Source organism: Phyllostomus discolor, chromosome 5 (genome assembly GCF_004126475.2).
Source record: "Phyllostomus discolor isolate MPI-MPIP mPhyDis1 chromosome 5, mPhyDis1.pri.v3, whole genome shotgun sequence".
NCBI classification, from domain to species: domain Eukaryota; kingdom Metazoa; phylum Chordata; class Mammalia; order Chiroptera; family Phyllostomidae; genus Phyllostomus; species Phyllostomus discolor.
In genome coordinates this window covers 160,524,614-160,548,288 of record NC_040907.2, presented here as the reverse complement: position 1 = coordinate 160,548,288, position 23,675 = coordinate 160,524,614, and the positions used below count along the sequence as shown (strand labels likewise).

The window sequence follows — 23,675 nt, the reverse complement described above, 5'->3', positions numbered from 1 at the left end:
AAAAATAGACTCAAGAAGGGGCTGACTTCACTTTTAATTTTAGCCTGGTGATGAACAGGCACTAAAGACAGAAAGTCACCAGGCATTTTCCTGAGTGCAGTGATCTTCATATTTTTATAAAAAGGAAATGCAGCATGTTCTATTAATAAAAGTGCTGTAGCCTCGGTTAAATATGGACAGTCTGTAAATCAGGGCTCCTGTGGTGGCGCTGCCCCGGGCCAGAGGCTCCCTCACACCCAAGCCCTGGCAAGTGGGTGGGTCACAGTCACATGCAGCGGGGGAAAGCGAGCCAGACACCCAGTGATCAAAGGCCCCAAGGTATGGCTCCTGGACACTTCCCAGGTGACCAAGTGGCTCAACCAAGGGCATTGGCTAGGAACCCTTAAAGAGCTCAGGAGAAGAAAGATCCAGACTGCAGGATGGAACTCCGTGTGTTATGATGTTTAGTTGGGGGAAAGGAAGCGGGTTACGGCTGTGAGAGGTAAACAGGGTAGAAGGGAGAGAAAATGCGGTGCTTCCTTCAGAAAGGACGAACAATTTCACCTTTGCCTCTCAGTCTCAAAGACGGTGAAGTTCAAGTTGGCCTCCAGCTCGCCGGCTGGACTTTTCTATGGACCCGCCTAAGAAGGATCTTCTCCGGCTGCCCTTGGATATCAGGCCACATGACACACAATAAAATGTGGCCAGGTGGAAAAATGATTGCCCTCAGCGTGCTGAGCCTTGTCACCCGGGCAGAATAGGAATTCCAAAACTCAGGCAAGACTTCCTCCCGGGTCCTGGAGAAAGTGCTGGAGGACACGCTATGGCTCGGGGCGGGAGCGGGTGCCCAGGTCACAAAGCGCTTCCAAACACACAATCCCCAGCCCAGCTCTGGGATTCTTAGGAACCTGGTAAACCGTGCTTCTGCTTTCTCTTCTAAATACTCATCTGAGGCCTCACGAGCTCATGAAATCCTCCCAACAACCAGATGAGGATGGCTGAAGAAAGCAGAGCACAGAACATAAGGTCATTTAGCTGGTAAATGCCAGGTCATGCTGCTTTAACCCAGTCCTCGCTCGGTCCAAAGCCCAGGGTGATGCAACAGGCAAAGCCCAACCAGGTCGAGGTGGGAGGTATGCAGTCTTTCCACCTTCTTGCCTTTCACTTGGGCAACTTTCCCACTCTCAAAGAACACCAACTCTGATGTTTGGGTTCTGATCTTTGGTTCTTGGTTTGCTTTTGCCCCCACTTTCCCATGTTTACAAGACAGCTGCTTATGAAACCCTATAACCCCAAAATCTAAACTACCCTGCAATAGTCTGAGCCACTGAGGGACATAAAGTCTACAGAGTCAAGTGGAAAGACCATGAGCTTTGGGGCCAAACAGATGTGAGCTGGCATCCTACCCCTTCTAATTCTACCCAGGTGACCTCAAGAGTACACGCCACAGCCCCAAGTTAAGTTCAGAGATAGATGAAATCTGGGCTGACCACTGGCTGAGCTGGTGGGTTTTACTTTTTTTACTTTTATTACGGACATTTCCTAACTGTACAGAAGCAGAGAGAACAGTATAATGAGGTCCCATGCACCCATCACCCAGCTTGTACCCGATGCCTATCCTCACCCTCCACACTATTATTTTGAAGCCCAATTTCAGGAACATCATGTTATCTATAAATACTTCAGTGTATAGCTCTAAAACAGAGTAACTTTTTAAATGTTAACAAAATCACAGTATCAATATCACATAAATAAAGAAATATATGAATAAATAATTATATAATTTTTAAAAAGATTTTATTTATTTTTAGAGAGAGGGGATAGGAGGGAGAAAGAGAGGGTGAGAAACGTCAATGTGAGAAAGAAACATCATTTAAGTGCCTCTCGTACTTACCCCAAGAGGGGACAAACCCATTACCAACTCATCTTTCTGATGTGTCTGATAGGGGGGCATGTGCCCTGACCCCTGACCAGGCATTGAACCAGCGTGCTTTTGCCTGCAGAACGACTCGCAACGGACTGAACCATACCAGTAAGGGCTAATTCTATAATTCTTTTTCTCTTTTAAGATTTTATTTGCTTACTTTTAGAGAGAGGGGAAGGAAGGGAGAAAAAGAAGAAGAGAAACATCACTCAGTTGCCTCCCGCACGCCTCCACCCAGGAACCTGGCCCCCACCCCAGGCATGTGCCCTGACTGGGAATCAAACAGGTGACCCTCCAGTTTGCATGCAACGTCCAACCCACTGGGCCACACCAGTCGGGGCTAATTCTATAATTCTTTAGCCTCAATATCGAGAGTGTTCTGAAGTCTTACCTAACCTCATATTTTCTTTATTATTTTGTTTGTTTTAGCTAGGATCCAAACAAGAATTATAGACTGCATTTTGCTGCTAAGTGTTTTCAGTGTCTTTCAGTCTATAGATTACTCCTCTTGCTGTTTTTATTCTTACAATTTATTTGTCGAAGAAACCAGGTCTTCCAGCCAGAAAAATGTCCCACATTCCAGTTGGTTGATTTTTATCTCCATGGTGCTGTCTTGACATGTTCCTCTTTCCCCTGCATTCTCTATAAACTGGTACCTAGTCGTCGAGCCTGGCAAAGATTCCAGTTCTATTTCTGATAGTGCTGTGTACTTCCACTGCATCACCTCAATAGACACGTGATACCTAGAGTCTTTCTTTTCTGTGACATGAAGGTTGATTAGTGGCTTTGACAGTCATCAGTCTGATCCACCCATTACTGAGTCTCCCATCAGCTCCAGTTAACGTTTTAGCAGCCATTTAATAACCATATTGTCTACATTCATTATTCCACTGGGGCATGCAGTGTGGGTGATATTCCAATGCCATAACTCCCTCTGCATTTGCTAGATGGAATTCTTCTATAAAAAAAGAACTTTTCCTCATCAACAATTACTCTAAAGTAACCAATAAGAAAAGACAAAATAAATGTCTGATAAATCTTTTCCTCCCTTGACCAGTTTTCAAAATGAGTTGGTCCCCCAGCATCTACGAGGGGGGGGGGGGCACTGAATTTTTAACTCAGGGTTTTTGTACATTGTGGTGTATTTAATGTATAACAATCCACGATAGTTATTCTTTTAAAGCTTAAATTGTTCCATATCTGGACATGGAGGCGGGGCTTCACCTTGGCTTCTGAGTCCTTCCAACAAGACACGAGTGGCCTCTGATAGCGTCTTCACTTCCGGATACAAAATATTCCAACTCAATTTGAACATTTTCTGTTCCAGACCTGGAACCAGCGTCTTCCTGAGGACTCTAACTTCCTATTAGTGAGACGTTGTATGTAGAGCCCGCAATCTGGACATTACCGTGCTTGCCACTGCTGCTAGTCATTAGTTCTAGGCTTTTTAGTAGATAAAGTTAAGAAATACTTTTTCAGTTGCTAAACAGAAAATCCATCAGGAGTTTATGCTGCATTTCCAACTCAAATTTAGAATTACAGGATTTTCATTGAACACCTTTGATTATAAAATTGTTTTATGTACTAAAAATATTGGTTTCTGATTATTTAAAAATAATTACCTATATATACATAAATATAATTGATTCAAAATAGTAATACCAACATTATCACTAACAATATTACTGAAAACAGCTTCAGACTTATTTGGAATTTGTTTTGACCTTAGGATAAATTCCACTATAGATATATAATCAAATTACTGTGTTTTAAAGTTATCTGAAATTATTTTCTATGTGGTTAAACTGTGGTTTTGTACCAACTTGATACAAAAAATGTGTTTTATTTTGCTCTTGATTTGGGGTTTTTTTTTCTATTTTAATTAAATTTTGTTTAGCCTTGGCTGGTGTGGCTCAATGGATTGAGTGCCAGCCTGCAAACCACGGGGTTGCCAGTTCGACCCCCAGTCAGGGCACATGCCTGGGTTGCCAGCCAGGTCTCCAATCGGCGCACGTGAAAGACAACCACACACATTGATGTTTCTCTCTCTCTCTTTCTCCCTTCCTTCCCCTCTCTCTAAAAATAAATAAATAAATAAAATACATTTTTAAAAGTAAATAGTTTATAGTTCAGAAAAGCATTTACAGTGTTCCAAAGTCAAGTATACAACAAAATACATTAAGAAAAATCTTGCTTCTATCCCAACCCAACCATCCATTTCCCTGTATAGGTTAACATTTTTATTGGTTTGCTCTTCCACTTCTTTTAATTATAAGCAAATACATAGGTATTTCTCAGATAAAAGAAAACATGCCATCAATTTTTTTTGCACCCTGCTTTTTTCCCATACCAATATACTGTGGCTATCACCTCCTTCTTTTTTATAGCTACACAGAATCCCATTGTATAAATGTCCCAACTACTGAAGGGCATTTGGGTTGCCTCCAGTCTTTTGCTGTTACAAATAATGCCACCACGGAGAGCCTTATATGTGTCCTTTCTTATTTTTGCCTGTGTATCTTTGAGGTAGATCTCATTTAAAAGATTGGTAAAAAAAAAATAACACACATGTAACTTTGCTAGGTATTTCCATATTCCCCTCCACAGAGGTGGTACCATTTTTATATTCCACCATGAGGTGATCTGTTTTCTGTGCTGACTTGACTTCAATTTTTTTAAAAAAAAAAGGTACCTCAAATCCCAGGGGCCTTAATTAAAAATCTATGAAAGGGATTTTAATGAGAACTAATTCAAATCTCTACATTTGGACAAAGGAAATTTTGGAGGGAATGAGCAGTGATGTGCTCAAGGAAATGCCTTTACCCCCGACCAGAAAGTTAGGCACAGTATTAAATATTCAGATTGAAAATGTCATAGGTCAGTTTGAGTCTTTGTGAACTACACGTGATTTCCTGATTTGGAAAATCAAAGTTGTGGGGGGTTGCTTCTTGGTGCTTTCTCCTCTCCTCATCCCCTTTTCATCCTTTTAACAAGTCACAGATCTGACGGAGACTGAGCGCTGGCTCCTGCCCACACCCATATCACTGAAGAGCATCCCTTGAGCTTCCCTTTCCCCATGGTATGGTCCCAGCATCGGAGCTTAGGCAGCGCGCAGACTTCGTTGGTTCTTCCCGGTCACCCCTACTTCCAACATCTCTCAGGTCTGGCCTCTCCCCTCCATCACCACTGCCACCACCTTAATACAAGTAGGTAACATTTAATGGGCTTTTACATACATGATCTCATTTACTCCTCACAATAACACTATAAGGTAGACACCCTATTTTACAGCTGAAGCAAAGGGCACACACTGAGGTTAAGTAACTTGTCCAAGGCTACACAGCTAGTGAGCAAGCAGGGGACTGGGATGCAAACGCAGGCTTTCCGACCCCAATACCTACCTTTAACTGTCGTGCTGCGGTGCCTCCTCGTTACAGATGTTCATCACCCACGTGCAGGGGCCTCCTTATGGACATCGACACCTCTAGGTGCAAACCCACGCACACATGCAGCTCTGCCCATTGTCCTCTCTTCTCCAATACCCATGTAATCTTCCAAAACACCAGTCTCGTTACATCAGACCCCTGCTTACAAATGGCTACTCCAAAGATAACATCCAAACTCCTAACCTTGAGAGGCATGGCTCTGTGTCACCAGCGACCTGCCTTATGTTACAGCCTCAGCTCTCACCATTCCCCAGCTATCCCATCCCACATCAGCCCTTTTCATCAAAACCACACTCAAGTCAAGGAGGTCCCAGTGGACCATGGTCTTTCTCATCGTCTCTGAAAAGGCATTTCTACCTAGAGCACTCTCCTCTCCTCCCACCTCCAGGCCCCTAGGCTTAGATTTCTAAACAACTCAGAATGACCTCCTCAGACAGCTAGAGCCTTCACTCCCGGAGCCTCAATTCCCGGAGCCTCCTCCTCCACCTGCCACCACCTGCTGTAACATAGGTCTCACCTCATCCTTCTACCACTCAACCCTCTTCTCCATCTGCGCTCATAGGTAATCATTTTATTGGATTTTCTTTTAGTTTGTTCTTCCAGTATTTTTATGCAACTAAGACAAATACATATTCCTATACTCCCCTTTTCTGATGGGAAAGATAGCAACCATTGGGGTGACCAAAAAGTTTATTTAGTTATTTCTGTAAAATAAAGGGCACGTTTTTCATTTTCACCATTTTTCATTTTATTGATTTGGATATTTTGAGTATGTCAGCTATCTCCCTCATGACATAACATTGATTGTTCTCAATTAATGTCTTGATTTGATCATTATCGGCTTCAACTGGTCAATACAACCATGGAGAAATCTCCAACACGAAACTTCGCAAATCACTTTTGATGTGTTCAGTCACAGCACCTTTTCCACACATTGCACAAATCTCTTTTTGCATTTCAGTTGCATCTTTACCTTTCTTGAAATAATAAAGCATAATATATCAAAAATGTTGCTTATTTTCTTCCATCTTCAATACTAAAATGGCTACACAAAAATTCACCAATTTTGATACATTTTTTTAATTGCATGCTGATATGACAGACAACACAATACAATCTAGCAAAATCGTTTCAAATGAAGTTAAAGACAACTAAGCGCCACTAGTGCCGCCTTACGGCAAAACCAAACTTTTTGGCCAACCCAATGTATACACTTTTGTTACACCCTGTTTTTTCCCCCATATCCTTGGGATCTCTCCATAAAAGCACACAGAGATAATCCTCATAGTATGGGAGAATGTAGCTGAATTTATTCACGAATCCCCTGTTGCTAGGCATATGATTGTCCCAGTCTTTCGGGCCTCGATTTCAATGGACTGCATGAGCCCTAGCCCTTCCCGCTCTTCACCCAGCATCGAGACCCCGCCAAATGAAGAGCTCAGATGTCTGCCAAAGAGACTCCAACTAGACTGGCCACCGCTGCCAGCACCAGGCCGCAATAAGAGCACTGAGTCATTGATGCCTGGGCCCGGTGGGAGCAGTCCAGGCCTGCACCCTCTTCTCCGCATAAGAATCGCACAGGAACAAGGGCTATGATCGAATATCTTGCACATTCATGTCAGTTTCCTGAATCACACAAAGCTCAGACCGCATATAGTTCACATGCTAGGTGGGCTCCGAGAAGAAACAAATGCCGTGTAACAATGCCCAAGCTTTTTATGAACAGTTCATCTAGTCCTTCCACAAATATTTAGTGAGCTGCTTCTAGGTGCCAGGAATTATTCTTAGGTGCTGGGAGAGGAAATCACTGAATAAAACTCCCCTGCTCCTGGACAGCTTATGTCGCACAGACATGGTGGCAGGAGCTATCACAGACAATAAAAATACAGTGAGTAAGATAAGTGAATTACATCAACTGTTAGAAGATGAGGAGTGCTAGGAGGAGAAGAGAGCGAGGTAAGGGGGGTCGGACAGGAGGGCGCAGGATGCAATTTAAATAAGGTGGTTGGAGTAGGTCTCATTCAGAAAGCATAGGTATTATCTTATTTTCTGGGCAATCCCTTTTTGCAACTGCCACAGGTCAACTGTCGTTATCGTTGCCACAGTTAAACTGTCATTATTGCAAATGTCAAGGTAATACTAAAGTATCCCAGTTGCCTTGAGTTGTGTTCTTTTGGAAATTGCTTGAAATAAACAGAGAGTTCACTTAGGACTTAAAAATGATTTTCATAATCCAGAAATTTCTGTTGTTGAATGTTTTGATGCAACAAGGTTTAAGGGGTGCTCCAAGTAGTCATTTCCACCCTTTCTCCTACTTGGATTGCATCCCACTGAAGAATTTGCTGAATTTGCCTGGGATTTGCTCACTTGGGTTCCTGGCTGGAGATGACTGAGACAAAAGTCAGGTTACATTATGACAAATATGTGTCAGCACTTTATTCCTATTGACGCATGTTCCTGTGTGTTCTCGATTGTCATAACAAACCCCACATTCTAGAGCAAGCCCATACCCTGACCCCGTTTAACAAACGTGGGACCTGAGAAACTACGTGCCTTACCTCTGCTCCCACAGTGGTCTGCAGGTGCAGCCCAGACCAGACATGAGTCTCCTTACTTCCTGGGTCTGTGACCCCACTTATACTACCCCCCAAACATAAGGGCAGGGTATGTGTGTCTCTCTAGCCCTTTCAGACAGGCAGGCCGAATAAAACCTAAGCTGGAGAAAGCCCAGGTCTGGTCTCACATCAATTCTCCTCCATGAGACCACCCGAGTGGTTATCTCATCACAAAGTCAGGTCAAGTCAGGTTGTGGTTAAATTGCTCATTGTCTCATGTATTCAACAAACTATGCACAGGGACCCTGCCGGGTGCTGAGGACATGAAGATGAGAGACACCAGCCCTACCCACAAGGGCTTCCCGGAGTCTTTAGGGGAGACCAGTAAGAGGTAAATGTGGGATAAATGCTACAGTGGGGGCCACAGGGCATTACAGGAAAGGGGCACCCAACTCCCCTTCCTGCAGGGGGTCAGGGAAAGCTCCCTAAAAGAGGGGAAGTCTAGGCAGAATTAATACAGATGAAAGATTCTAGTTGGGGAGAGCGCAGGGGTGCAGTAGGGAGAGCAGGAGGACGGGACTGGACAGATACAGGGGGGGCACATCCGGAAGGGCTCCTAGACAGTCTCCGTCTCAACCTACAGGCAACGAGAAGCTCCAGCAAGGCCTTAAGCGTGCGATGACAAGATGAAGGCTGTGCTGGTGTGGACGAAAGAGAGATGTGAGCACAGGCCCTGCTGGGGGCAGGGGGAAAGGACAGGGCCTGAAGGGAGGCAGTGGCCGTGGGCACTGAAGGGAGGAGCACCAGCTGGACCGGGTCAGGAGGCCAGGTCCTAAGCCCGGGCCCTTCGGTCATTGGCTAGGGGACCCTGACCTGCTTGCTAGTGGTTCCTTAATCCCTACCTACTTCACAGGGTTGTTGGAGGATTAAATGGGATAACCCGGGAGGGGAAAAGCGCCCTGTGAACTCCACAGCACTGAATGAACAGCAGGGACACGGGGCTGTTCTCTCGCCCCTGCCCTGTGGCGCCTGTGGACGCCTCCTCGCTGGGAGACGTGCAATGACACTCCCAAGCTCGTACGTTTCCCCTGCTCACTCAGCTTCCCTAAAGCTGAGTGGCCTTCGGTAAATCTGGTCTTCCTTCGAGACCTGGCTTCCTTTTCCATGAAACAAGGGAATTGAATTAGATGATCTCTAGGGTTTCTTCCAGCTTCAAACTCTGCGGCTGTGTTGTCTCATTCCCTGTGTGTCCCAGCGTCCACCGTAATAATAATTTGTCACGTGAAAACTTTGAAGGAAGACTCATCCATAGGAGAAGAAAACAAACTAAGCTAATGCGTGGCTAACCCTGAAAACTAACATGGAAAAAGAAAAAAGCATGCCATTTCCTCAATGCTTTGAAGGGTCATGTAAACAGTCTCTGTTCAAAGACACAATTAATACAAATTCAAAGGTATTTTTACCCCAAAAATGATTCTCACACATACAACATCATGTTCCTAAAAGGTTATCATTGGCCTACACATTTATCCATGAAAACTAAAAGGTATGTCCCTATAAAAACTTATAAAGGGCCCTGGCTGGTATAGCTCAGTGTACTGAGTGCCAGCCTGCTAACAAGGGGGTTGTGGGTTCGACTCCCAGTCAGGGCACGTGCCTGGGTTGTGGGCCAGGTCCTCAGTGGGCGATGCGTGAGAGGCAACTGTACATTAATGTTTCTCTCCCTCTTTTTCTCCTACCCTTCCCCTGTCTGCAAATAAATAAATAAAATCTTTAAAAGAAAAGAAACCTTATAAAGGGGTGTTTATGCCAGCTTTATTTATGATAGACAAAAAAAATGGAAGCAGCCTAAAACAGCAGGTGAATGGATAAACAGTTTATGGCATATCCATAAGATGGAATACCGCTCAACAAGAAAAGGACCAAACATCTGATACACACAAACAAAAAAAAACAGAGGAACCTTAAACTCATTATACTGAAAGAAATCCCAGAGAATGAGAGAAAATATTTGGAAATCATGTATTGGATAAGGTTCTAATATCTACAATTTATCAAGAATTTTAACAATTTCATCCCTGGCTGGTGTAGCTCAGTGGATTGAGTGCGGGCTGTGAACCAAAGTGTCTCAGGTTCAATTCCCAGTCAGGGTACATGCCTGGGTTGCAGGCCATGACCCCCAGCAACCGCACATTGATGTTTCTCTCTCTCTCTCTACCTCCCTCCCTTCCCTCTCTAAAAATAAATAAATAAAATCTTTTTTAAAAGCACTAAAAATGTTTAAAACATATTAAAAAAGAATTCTGACAATTTCAAAACAAAAGGACAAACAATTCAATTAAAAAATGGACAAAGAATCTGAATAGATGTTTTCCAGAGAAGATTACAAACGGCCAGCAAATACATGAAAAGATGCCCAGCGGCATTTAGCCATTAGGGAAATACAAATCAAACCCACAAAGAGATGCCACATTACACCAGCGAGGATGGCCATCACTAGAAACAAAGGAAAACTGCAAGAGCTGGCAAGCTGTGGAGCAACTGGAACCTTCATTCATTGCTGGTAGGAATGTAAAATGGTGCAGCCACTTTGGAAAATAGTTCAGTTTATTCCCTCAATAAATTAAGCATAGTTACCACATGACTCAGCAATTTTACTCTAAGTACAGAGTAAAGTACAGAAAACAGATGTTCAAGCAAAAACGTATACACAAATGGTCAGAGCAGCACTATTCACAACAGTCAAAATTAGAAATAACCCAAATCCATTCCCAGATGAATGGATAAACGAAATGTGGCCTATCCATATGATAGAATATTATTCAGCAATAAAAAGGAAGGAAGTACTGATATATGCTAAGGCATCAATAAACTGTGAAGACATTATGCTAAGTGAAAGGGAGCCTGATGCAAAAGGCCACGTGTTGTATGAGTCCACGTATATGAAACGTCCAGACAAATCCTCGGAGACAAAAATCAGATTCGTGGTTGCCAGGGGCCAGAGGGGAGGAGGGAATGGGGGACACTGCTTCACGGGGGCAGGGTGATGCAAATGTTCCGGAACTAGATAGGGGTGATGGTTGCACAACATCGTGAGTGTACCTAATACTGCTGAATTGCACTTTAAAGTATTTAAAATGGTAAATGTCATGTTATATGTGTTCTATCCCAATTTTTTAAAAATATTACTTCCCCAAAAATCATTTTGCTGAAAGAAGCCGGTGGGCTGGGGCTGGAGGGTGAACATACTGTGATTCCATTTGTATGAAATTCCAGAAAATGCTAACTCGTCTACAGTGATAGCAGATCAGTAGATGCCCGAGGGGGAGGGAGTTAAGAGAAAGAGAGAAGGATAAATTATAAAAGGCATTAAGAAACTTTGGGGGGTAGTAAACATATTTACTAGCTTGACTGTTTGCTGGATGCTTTCGCAGCTGAGTATCTTTTAACTGCGCCTCTGTGAAAAAACAAAAACATTTTAAAAATTATGACCGGACCTCTAAATTCTCAGACTTAGTACATTTCTGTTTGAAATACACTGAGAAACGACTGTAAACCCTTTCACAGGTCAAAAGCAAACCACCCTTTTCTGACTTACTGATTCTATCAAGTCAAGTTTTTACACGCCATGGCTTCTTAAAGCAAAGGAACACCGGACACAGTGTCCGTGGAGGCCGCTGAAGAAGGACGTCTGGTGGAGACCGAGCAAGCTGGTGGTGGCCGTGATTCAGGTCAGGCATTCTTTTTGCTATTAATAGGAACCTAGGACACTTTAAATCACTGTTGATTCCTGGTTTTCTGAATTGGTTCAGAAATGGTCTGGTAGAACTTGGCAGAGGCTCGCTTTGCAAATCAAACGATCATATCTGTTATTATTTTAGCACATGCTGAGAGGATTATAAGTGTTTATATACTCTCCGTGAGCATCCAATTCAGATCTTGCCTAACAGGCATAACAGGCAGAGCAAGACAGTGAATCAACGCCAGAGTCAGATTTGCTCGTGGAATTTAAATTGGGATATGGATTTCACTTTAAACCGAAAGGCATACTTAAATTACAAGGAAAAAAAGGGGAGACAAAAAATGGTTTTAATTGGAATGCTTAGTTTGCCTCAAATTAAATTTTACCTACTTTCAAATTTATTTCAGCAATGTTTTCGATAATTTTTTGTAAACAATGGGTTTTCTAGAAATTATTTTGAGGACACAGATATTTACATAGAGATGATATAATCACCTGAATTTACATAACATTCTCCCATCCCAGCCCCAACCCACCAGTTCTTCATAAATACTATATTTCTTAGCTTTGCAGGTTCCTTATAAGTTTGTGACTTGATGTGCTCATGTGTGAAATGGGGGAAATAACAGCCCTTACCTCAGGATTATTGTTGGATTAAATGAATTAGACATACATAAAGTTCTTAGAAAGTAGGTGGCACACAGAAAACACTGAATGAACGTTAATTGTCATTCACTTTATATCACTGCTCCCTTTTTTAAACTTTATTTATTTATTTTTAGAGAGAGGGGAAGGGAGAAACATTGATCAGTTGCCTCTCTCACGTATCCCAACTGTGGACCGAACCCGCAACCCAGGCCTGTGTCCCGACCAGAAATTGAACCAGTGACCCTGCGCTTTGTGGGACCACGCCCCACCAACTGAGCTACACGGCCCAGGGCTATTATCGTTCCCTTTTACAGATGAGAACACTGAGGCTCGGGGTCAGTGGGGGCAAAACCGAACCTAGAACACAGAGCATGGCTGCTCCTGATTCTTTGCACGACTCCACACCACCTTCCCCACCCACACATATTTTCTGCATGAAAATAAAAGTACCAGTCTGGAAGAGGCAAAAATAGCTATGTAACTTAAATCTAAAAAGCATGAACAAACTGGTAGTCACAGACCAGCTCCAGGACTCACCCAGTTTAGGCTCACCCAGGGCCAGTCATCAGACATTTTTAAAGTCAGCTTCATATAGTGATTTTGAAAAGGAAGAGAGAAGGTTTTTGCAAAGAGTCAACATGCCAAAATACCGTGTAAGCTAGCAAAAAATTACATGAGCACCCGCGCACGGCCACTAGCATGAAAAGGAATTTACATTCACTCTGTACAGACAGGAAGTGCCTGCTGCAGAGGAAGTGGGAAGTGGCTGGCCCATCAGCTACATCCCTACTGAGTCAGGACTAGAAAAACCCAGAGGCTCCAGGTGCATGTACAGGCTGGAACAGGATGAACATATGGTCAAGGCTGTCAGATTTAAACCCTATGCATTCCAAAGTGATACTTGGTTATCATTTCAGTTCCACATATTTCATCCAAGGGGCTTTTATAGAGTACGGTCAAACTAAAATATAACACCACTAGGGGAACGTTCGTTGGAAAACAGGATATGCAGAGGGTCGCACAGGATCTGTCCCACAGACAACTTACTAATCACAAGGAAAAAAGGTCCCATTATGATGGAGAGACCGGGCGGTGGCCACATTAACCACAGGATCAAACTGAGTGGAACACGCGTCACCTGTGGCTCACTCCTGCCAAAATGCTTAACCTGAATCTGGTCATGAGGAAACAGCAGGCACATCCAGACCGTGGTTCATTCTTCAAGACAACTGGCCTGGAATCTCCAGTCATAAAGGACAGAAAAAGGCAGGCATACTTGCTAAACAATAAGAGACATCACAAACAAACACAAAACCAGGGTTTTGGTGGGGTTTTTTAAATAACTATATGAGACATTTTTATGACAATCTGAAAAAGTTAGAAGTCTAGTATTTATTAGAAAAATATTTAAGATTAACTTCTTTAGATGCAATAACAGAATTATGGTTATGCCTGTTCATTTCAAACAGTTGGGGGTGGGGCGTTCCGAATGTGGTGCTCAGCTTGTTTGGCAGGAGGGAACAGAGCATGAGGTGCCCTGGGGAGACCCAGTCTACTGCCACCTGCACAACAACCTGTGGGGGACAAGGAGAGGAGGTAACTTACCCAAGGATGCTGAACAGACTAGAGCCAGTGAATAAAGAGTCAGTTTAAGAACGTTCTCGCCCTGGCTGGTGTGGCTCAGTGGATCGAGCGCTGGACTGCAGAGCAAAATGTCTCTAGTTCGATTCCCAGTCAAGGCACATACCTGGGTGGTGGGCCAGGTCCCCAGTAGGGGGCGCACATGGGGCAACCACACACTGATGTTTCCCTCCCTCTCTTGCTCTCTCCCTTCTCTATAAAAATAAGTAAATAAAATCTTTTTTTAAAAAAACGAATGCTCTCCATTTCACTTTCCCCTATTTCCAGACAGACAAAAGGGTAGCCTAGCAGAAAATTCAATAGACAGAAAGATGAGGAATCCTGTGCAAATCTGACTACTATCTTGCTGTGTGACCTTGAACAATTCATTTGGCTTCTGTGATGCTCATTTGCCTTCCCAAGAAAAACAGGAGGGTGGGGCTAACGCAGCTCTCAGATGACTTCCAGGTCTAAATTCTAAAACATTAATACACAGTTGAGTCTTAAAACAGCACAATACCGATATGAAATGTCTCTTCCTACTTTTGTTCTAAAAAATGGAAAGCTTTCTGATTATAAAGGCGATATACATTAATGAAAACAAGTAGTATTAAAAAAACACAGACCCCTATAACTGCATCACCTAGAGTTAGAACCACTGCTAACATCTCTATATTTGTTGTTTAGACGTGTTTTTCCAGGTTTGCAGGCACGCATATAAGTACTCATAAGTACTTTTTAAAATTTTTTATTGATTGATTTTAGAGAGAAAGAAAGGGAGAGAGAGAAACATCAATTGGCTGTTTCACAGTACAGGCCCTGAGAGGGGATCGAACCCGCCACCCAGGCATGCGCCCTGATGAGGATCAAACTGCTGACCCTTCAGTGTATGACGAGCGTGCTCCAACCAACTGACCCACACCAGCAGGGATCATACACATCTTTTTTTTTTAAGATGTAGCATATTCTTTTTTTTAAAGATTTTATTTATTTATTTTTAGAGAGGGAAGGGAGGGAAAAAGAGAGAGTGAGAGAGAAACATCAATGCGCGGTTGCTGGGGGCCATGGCCTACGCATGTGCCCTTACTGGGAATCGAACCTGCAATGCTTTGGTTCACAGCCCAAGCTCAATCCACTGAGCTATGCCAGCCAGGGCCATACACATCTTGTTAAAAACATGAGATCCCTGTGAACATGCTGTGATTTTTTTAGTTAACATTACTCTATGATTTATATTCCATATTAATCAATATAAGATAACAGTAGTGTTCTAATGGTTGAATGGTACACACTGTTATACATTCAAATGATTTTATTTTCTCAACTGAGAAACATTTGGGTGGTTTCGAATTTTGCTCTTCTAGACAATGCTACAATAAATATTCTCATGTACATAACATAAAACCTATAAAACAAAATTGGGTCACACAACCCATCTCCCCTTTTTATGCAGAAGGGTAAAAAAAAAAAAACCTTTTAAAAATCAAATAAAGGCTCTCCAGGACCCAGACAGTCAGTGACCCTGTTAGCCCAGGCAGACGCAGGGCCCAAGGAGACCGGTCGTGCGCAGGCTCTGGAAACGACACGTGGTCTCCTCCACTCAAGGATACCACAGAGAAACCTGAGGCCCAGCTCTTGCGCAGCCATGACCTCTTCACACAGTGTTTCTCCGGCCGCCAGCTCTAGGCGGCTGTCTCTGCAGCCCACGCGGCATCGGACTGCGCGTCACGGTTTTCGGAGTCCGGTCCGCGCCGCAGTCAGGCTCCTAGAAGAGCCGGGGGTCCTGGGTTTACGTTTTTTGCCTTTAAAAACAGTGACATCCCCGAACACACTCCCACCTGCCTGTGTTTACCACAATCCAATTTAGATACACGAAAAGTACTGGATCTGTCTCCTGACTTGAAAACAGAAGTCTTTCTGTAAACCCAAGTATTCACTTTGACATTCGACAATAATTAACATTCCAAAAGTAATTGTTTTCACTTTCAACATTTTCTAGAGATTAGGAAACAATGCAAAACGTCCTCTTTCTCACCAACGGCAGCGTCTACTTCTCTGATTTAAAATTATGTCGCTGAAAAAATAAAATGATGTCACCGATTCAAATGTACTTTGCAAATGTTGGAGAAAGCAGTCAGTTCTCTTTGTGTGGTTCTTGTTGTTGTCACGCGTGCTCAGTCTCACAAACATGCGCGTGTACCCACGGCTAAAAGGTAACTCTGTGGAATATGTCCCATCAGACGCACAGCAGGAGCAGGGGTGCGTTCCACAATACACGGATGACCACTCAGCAGTGTTCCTGGAGGGCCGCATAATTTTATTCTTGGAAGGAACTGCCATCGATCATTCCCAATCCCTGGAGAGGCCGGATTAGGAAGGTTAATTGGCTTGTCCAGGTCACACACTCCCAATCCAGGGTTTTCTCTTCCTCTCTGACCCTTTTTGTCAGAAACTCAATAATTAATTTAGAGCAGAGATGCTCGTTTTACACTTGACAACACCAGGCAGATCCTAAATCACTCGGCTCAGCAACGCATTTTTTAAATGCACCAAAATGAGCAACTTGAAGATATATACTACCTCGTCCACTCCGTCAGTGTCATGACACTGGGGGTCAAGTTTAAGGGCAGATCTAATGAGTAAGAGCAAAAACAAATCTGGGAGAGAGTCTACAGACAAGCTGCAAGACTGAAAAGTATTTAAGGCGTCCAGACAGCAGCAAGTGGAGGGTTCCAGGTTTGGGCTAGAAGTGGGAAGTGGCAACTGGGAACTGCTGGGTCTTTACTGTGATGGAGAAAAAGCAGGTGCAAAGAAAGGGCAGCAGCGGCGGGCCTCATGCGTGCATCCATCCTTAGAGCAAATACCCACATTAAAAGAAGGGCAAAGTGGCGTGAAAACTATCTTTATGGAGTGACAACCACTCCCTGACACATGCACAGCCCTCCGCCTTTTGTTTCTGAACACATGAAAGATTTATTCAGCAAACTGAGCTACAAGTTATCAACACCTCCTCGTGAAGTTGCTCAATGGCTCCCTTTTTGCTCATAAAATGCATTCAAAGCACTATGGACTATCTCCCTGACGGATGTGCTGTCAGTGAGTTGGAGAAGTTGCCACCAAAGGGACTTACTTGTCTTATAAAACCCAGCAGGAATATAGGAAAGAGGAGGCTCGGTTAACTTGGCTGTAACTTCTGCTGCTGTAAAGACGGTATCATATTAGAATATGCATCATATTCATAGAAATGTGCATCGTACCCAAAATACACAAACAAAACACTGGGGGCATGCAAGTGTCCTTCCCTTCCACCTCTTTCTCAAACAGCTGGCAGCGATGACTTGTCCCCAAACTTGCTGTCTGTAAATGTCAAAGACTGAAACCTTAGTTGGGTGGAATTTAAACAGTGACCACCCACCAAGCCAGGCAAAATATCAGCCCCACCGCCAACACCCCCTTGGTGGTGTTGGAAACCAAATTCACATTCCTGATTCAAAAATGTGCCTATTTAATTAAAGTCAGGATTTCCCAGTCTTCTCACGGGTGGGAACAAGCAGTATCGGGTTTCCAGGATAACACACATATCACCAAGATCCAACCAGGTTCATTAACCAGAAAGTGAAATGCCGTGAACACCTTTCTACAAGCCGCTAATTACCGTCTGTGCTCGGTCTCTGGAATACAGATCACTTTACTTTCTGCAAAACTTTTCAACACGGTATTCTAAACACAGCTACCAGTCACTCACACCAGCTGTGGCTCCACAGCAACTTCCCCTGTTAAAATACACAAAATCCTATCAGTCAGACCATCCGAAACGAGATAATTACTGTGGCAGGAAATAAAAGTCAGATTAAGTGGGATTTTGTGGCCCAGGAGACCCCTTCAGGCTTTTGTCTGGCAGGGGGACCGGGCGATGAAAGGAGAAGGGAGCCCTGCCTCTGGATTTCTCTTTGGAGGTTTAACTCCAACTCTCTCTCAGGCTGCTTCTTCCATTCTTGCTTTCCACGTTTAGTTCAGTCCACTTTAATCCTGCCCCTTCATGAGACCCCAGTTCCCAACATTCTGTGGATTCTTGTTTATCACAGCTATCAATTAAGCTGTATTGATTTGTCTACTTGTGCCTTAGCTGTTGTGGGCAGAAAAGAAATATTAGTTTAACTGGAGTCAAAAAAAAAACAACCCTACAGTCCCAAGAAAAATAAAGCAGGGAGAGAGAGAAAGAAACTGGATAATGTGGGATCATTTCACTGTGAGTCAATCCTGGTGGGGTTTCTTGTCCCCCTGGTAATGATAAAGAACGGCAAAGAGATCCTGACGTATCAGAGTTCACATTCCAACAGACAGATCTGGATTTTTACAATTATTAATTTGACTTAACTGCTCAGGAGACAGCAAAAGAATAAGTGCACAGAAGAATAAAATGGGTGGTAACATTTTTCTCCCTTCCCTTCCCTACAGTGCTGGCATTAGAACAGCCCTGTGCACACCATATGTGTAGTCATTTTCCATGACTAATGGGAATAATGTACTACATTTCATAATACTGATCTCTTTGGACATATCAGAAAAACTCATAACTCGATAGCTACACTTGCTATCTAAAAATACTTACCACAACAAACCCTCAACAAAATTTCCTTTAAAAAAAAAAAAACCTTTAAAAGACTTTCTAGAGAAGCAAAGAAACTTTGCAGAATAATAAAAAAAAAAAAAAAAAAAAAAAAAGAGCCCACCCTTTCTCCTTCCCTGTTTTGGGTAACCACTTAATCCTCTCAGATGTTTTCTCCTGCTGAATGCTTGTCTTACGTGCAGTTTAAGATGGTATTTAAAATTGTCAAAATTCCTTCTACAATTGTATCCCTGTTTCCCCTAAAAATGGGCTCAAACTGATGTTGGAAACTGGCACAGATGTTAGAAATTCCATCCTTTTTTCAGGAAAGGACTGAGTATGAGTGAGATAATGCCCCTTCTGGCAAATTTCTTATTTCCTTCCCAATTCTGGATGTAATTGTCAGCATGTCCATCAGAGTGGGTGGACATCACACTCCCTAAGAGTTACATGGAGATCTTCAAATGCGCAGAATGTCTGTAAAAATTATCTTCAATCAGAATGAATACTTGTAGCATTGTCTATTCTGAATCGAGGGTAGCACTTCGCTCTGAAAACACAGTCAGCCAAAACACAGCCCGCCAGCGTAACTAACGCCTTGCAGAAGATTATAAAATCAAGAAATTAAAGCTGGATTTATATCCCCATAAGTCACAAACACATGCAGGTGACAGTAAGCTATCAAATACTAACCCAAAACTTTTTCAACTTTTATAAATCATTTTTACTCACTGCTTATCAAAATAATCTGGAAGGGAATAACTAAGTTATCGATATCCAAATACGCAACCTAATGTCCTGCATTAGCCAGATATATTTTGCTGCAAGTCAAATAATTTTGGAAAATCACCTGTGTGTTCACGTCTGAGGTGTGTGTGCTTGTCTGGCTCATTTTCACCATGATTAGTGCTACACTTAGTAGCTGCATCTGACAACTGTCTTCAACATTTCACATGCTACTGAGTGGCTCTGTTTTCTTTCTGGAGAGAGTTTTAAACCTTACAACTGAAAGTTTTGATTTCTGGTGTTCACCAAGGTTAATAAATAACTTCTTCTAAATCAAGAATTAGATTTTATTTGAAAGCACAAAATTAAAACATAAAATACTTCTGGAAATAAAGTACTGTGAATGTTTACGAAGATAAATCCTGAACAAAAGCATTCACCAAAACACGCCAGTCCAAGTTGACTTACTTTCACTAATATGGAGAATATATTTTAAGTCCTCAAATTATTTTGATTTCCTAAACTCATCCCAAATCTCCTCTAGAAGTGTTGCCCAAACAGCTTACATAATGCTTTACATTTTATCCAATAATGCCTCCACAGTGGCCAAATTAGAGAGTTCACATTTACAACAAGGATCTTGCAAGATATGAGTTATGTGTGTCTCAGCATTGCTGATAGTCTTTATAGGTAATGCCAATACTGGCCAGGAGTCAGGGGTTAACAGGAACAGAAAGGTCAAGAACAATTCTTGACTAAAGCCAAGGACACAATAAAAAACACTAAATATCCCTGAGAAGAACGAAAATACTCCACAGAAATTAACTTGCCATGCAATCTTCGTTCGTACCGAGACTGGCTTCCATAAAACAAACACCAAAACCAGCCTCATTATGCACCGTCACACCTCATGTGTCTATCAACGTAAATGTGTTATATAGCAGTTCTCTTATGACGACATGTGTGTGAACAATAACTAGTTTTTACTATAATCATGACAATTATTTTACCAGGTCATTAACTTAACCCCAAATGAAAGCCGTTATGAATGAAAATGTTAGTAAACCTAGACACTAAGATGTGGAAAAATTCTTGCAATCTTTAAACGCTATGCAATATGAAGATCGATATCTTAACCATTGTGAAAGAGATTCAGGTTTCTCCTCTTATAAATTACATAAAAACCTCGCTAAAATAACTAGGAAAACTACCAGTTCCACCATAAAGTGTACTTCCTATTCAGTCCACCACAAGAGAATTTCATCCCAAGCTCTAGTTCACAAACTTCCAAATCAAGAGGCCGACAGCTCATTTCGCGGCTGGAGGCAACCTCCGCACCACATTTTCTCAAAGATGGCTGATGCAAACAGCACCTCACAACTACCGAAAAATGGTTGCTCGGATTAAATTGTGCAAACGTAGTTTCAAAATAACATGCTCAAGTTTCAGCGCATTAAAGGTGGACCTGAAAAACATTTGCCATGTTACATGCCCGGTTCCAGCAGAATTTCAGTGGGTACTGGCCACAGGGGAGCACAAACCCCAAGCCATCCTTATATAGAAATACCTTGAAAGATAAGCACACAGTATCAGCTCCCATGGGCACATGCACTGGCCCTGGACCTGGCTCCTACACTCATCTGTCACTAATGCAAAACGGGGCAGGGCTATCAGGCGCTTCTTGAGGTCTCCATCCTGTCCTGCTGGTCGAGGGGGCCATCTTTGAAAAGCTCAGTCTCATCTTTTACAAGTAAGATATCCCGGATGCGGAATTTTCAAAATGGGGATGCACTTACAGGATGAATTATGTATTATATGAGGTAACTGAAGTACACTTGAAATGACCCATTTTCTACAAAATGACATTTATTTTCAACACGGCAAACGTTTCATAATCAGACACCCACCTACAAGGATTTTTTTTTTGTGGACATAAAACTCCTAGTTTTTTCCTAATTAAAGTAAGTGATAGAAAAATGCAGGGCGATTACAATACTAGAGCAAATTTAGTAAACTTCACGTGCCGCTTAATCTTAAGCCACAGAACACCCGCCGGGCAAGAAGTACACTAGGTGTTTCCCGATTAGTAGTGATTGGTCAATTAGGTATTTTTTTTAGAAAATGAACTTTACGTGTTAAACATTTTTTTCTCTATTGGCTTATATTTATATTAAAATCCAAAGAGAAATTTTAAACAACGATGTACATAATCTGTCCATTATATTTAGTAAGTCTTTGCTGAAGTCATCAGCAAAACAGGAGGAACAGAATGACAATACAAAACAGTTTAATTTTCACATAGTTGGAAAGTTGCTAGCAGTTGAGAGCTACACAAAAATAAATTAAAGCAAAAAGTTGTCATAAATGGAGCTTTGCATTCTGCCAGTCAAAAAAGGGATCCATTTTGTTCTGAAATAGACCAGCGTTCTTTGATGTCAAATTTGAATTTTCACTATTCTTCCTATGATATAAATCAGTCTTAATGACAACATCTATTTAAGCACCATTTACTTCTGTTTACATCCCATTACTGGCTATTTATCTGACTACATTGTACTACGTTTATATAACTCACAGCATCCATGCAGCAGCGCTGGGGGGAAAGTCTGCTGTGTTCCATAAGGTCGACTTTGCTGTCCGTGTGTGTATTTCTCCAGTGTCCTCAGTTTTGCCCGAGCACTCACCCTTCGCACTGGGCTATACTTAAACTAGTTTTGAGGACTTCACTACAAGCTGAAGGGAAACCCTTAGGAGAACAAATACCCTTCAAACAAACCAACATTCTAGGCCTCACACTGTCGAACAAACTCTCGGAAGAAGGAACGCAACGTCACCGCCTTACTTTGGTGACCCCGGCTGGGCTGAAATGGTTTCTAAGGGCCCGTGGACCACCCCAGCCGACTCACGCGCTGGGAAAACGCAACACCCAAGCCGCACGGGAATGGCGAGATGCTAACTTTACGGGAAAAACGTTTGCGCGGCGGCGAACTCCTCTCAAGGGCCTTCTTGAAAAGTGTAAACACGTCTTACGGGGCAAAGCAAAACATGTTTGTTTAGAAACGCTCACCACCCTTTTCACCCTGTGGCATTGGTTGACTTCAGGGGTACCACCAAGAGCCATTTCTCGGGGGCGGCCTTTCACTTACACACCCTCACACGCGCGCGCGCACACTCACGTACACCCTCCATACATTCCAGCGGCCTCTTGGGACCAGAAAGATGAAATACAGACTCGGGCCCATTTCCCCCTAATTTGAGCTCCTTTAGTCCAAAATAACCAGCAACATCCCTGAAGACGTGAAAAGAGGGATAAGGAAAACCTAAATTACTTCCCCCGAATAACCGGGCTTCCCCGTCCCCGAGCTCACAAGTAGGCAGAATGACGCCGACTCCACCGGGAGAGTGGGCAGGGAAACTTCAAACGCACGGCGGCCGGGCAAAGTTGAGCAAGGGCTGGGGAGATGGAGCCACAGAACGGGGAGCCCGGGGCGTGTCCCCCTGCGCACCCCGCACCCGGCTGCCTCCACTTACTTTTGGATGATCTGGGGTAGACCAGCTGGGGGCGGGGGCGGAGGCGGCGGCGGCTGCATCCCTCGCGGGCCCGGGGCTGTGGGCGCCGGGGCACCGGGCACGCTACGGGCATCTCTGTCCGGTTGCTCGGAGCCGCTAGGGTCCGCGTCCTGGCTCATGGCTGCGGCCGGCACCGGGTGAAGCGAGAGCTGCCCCGGCTCGCGGCAAGAGAGCGCGCACGAGGGGCGGCCCCGGGGCACGGGCGCTCACTGGCCGGGGTCCCAGTGCCCAGTCCCCTTGTCCTTCCCGGTGGCGCGGGGAGGAGACGCGAGGGGCGGGGAAGAGGCTGTCCCGGCGGCGCCGCCTCCTCTTCCTCCAGCCGCTCCGCTAGTCCTACACGGCCACTCTGTGGTGGGGGCTAGGGGGCGTCTCCCGGCCGGCCAGAACCGCTCGGGGCCCGGGGGTTCGCTTGGAGTCCAGGTGGTCCGGGAAGTTCTGCCCGCCGACCCCAGGCGCAGGTAGCCGAGACAGCGCGGCGAGCGCCACCCGCAACCGTGCGCCCGCGGAGTCCCAGGCCCGGCGCTCCGCACCGCGGAGCAACCGCGTGAGGCGGCCAGACGCACGCCAGCCCGCCGCCGGCAACTGAGCTCTCGCTTCTGCCGGTGGCCCGCTTCTCCCGGCTGCCCCGGAGACGGCGCGCGCGGCCTCGCGCGATGCTGCCAGGCGGGGCGGACCGAGCGCGTCCGGGGCGTCCGCGCGCCTCGGGAATGCGAGGTGCACCGGGCTTGGCACCTTTCGGCATCTGGCGCACAGCCAGCGCCACTCCTGGCCGCGAGGTCCCACCCCGCGAGTGGAAAGCCCGGACACCCCCCGCCCCAGGTTGGTGGGACTTGTAACCCCCGACTCTTCAATGACC

General features: G+C 44.2%; 1 protein-coding gene across 1 annotated transcript in view; it reads right to left on the bottom strand.

Moving 5' to 3' along the window:
* Window positions 1-23,404, bottom strand: part of RBM20 (RNA binding motif protein 20) — a 183,019-nt gene extending 159,615 nt beyond the window's left edge. The window contains exon 1 of the mRNA XM_036027277.1: window positions 22,781-23,404. Within this exon, the coding sequence (XP_035883170.1) occupies window positions 22,781-22,938 (158 nt within the window). The 5' untranslated portion in view covers window positions 22,939-23,404. The remainder of the gene's footprint in view (window positions 1-22,780) is intronic.
* Window positions 23,405-23,675: the final 271 nt, after the last annotated feature.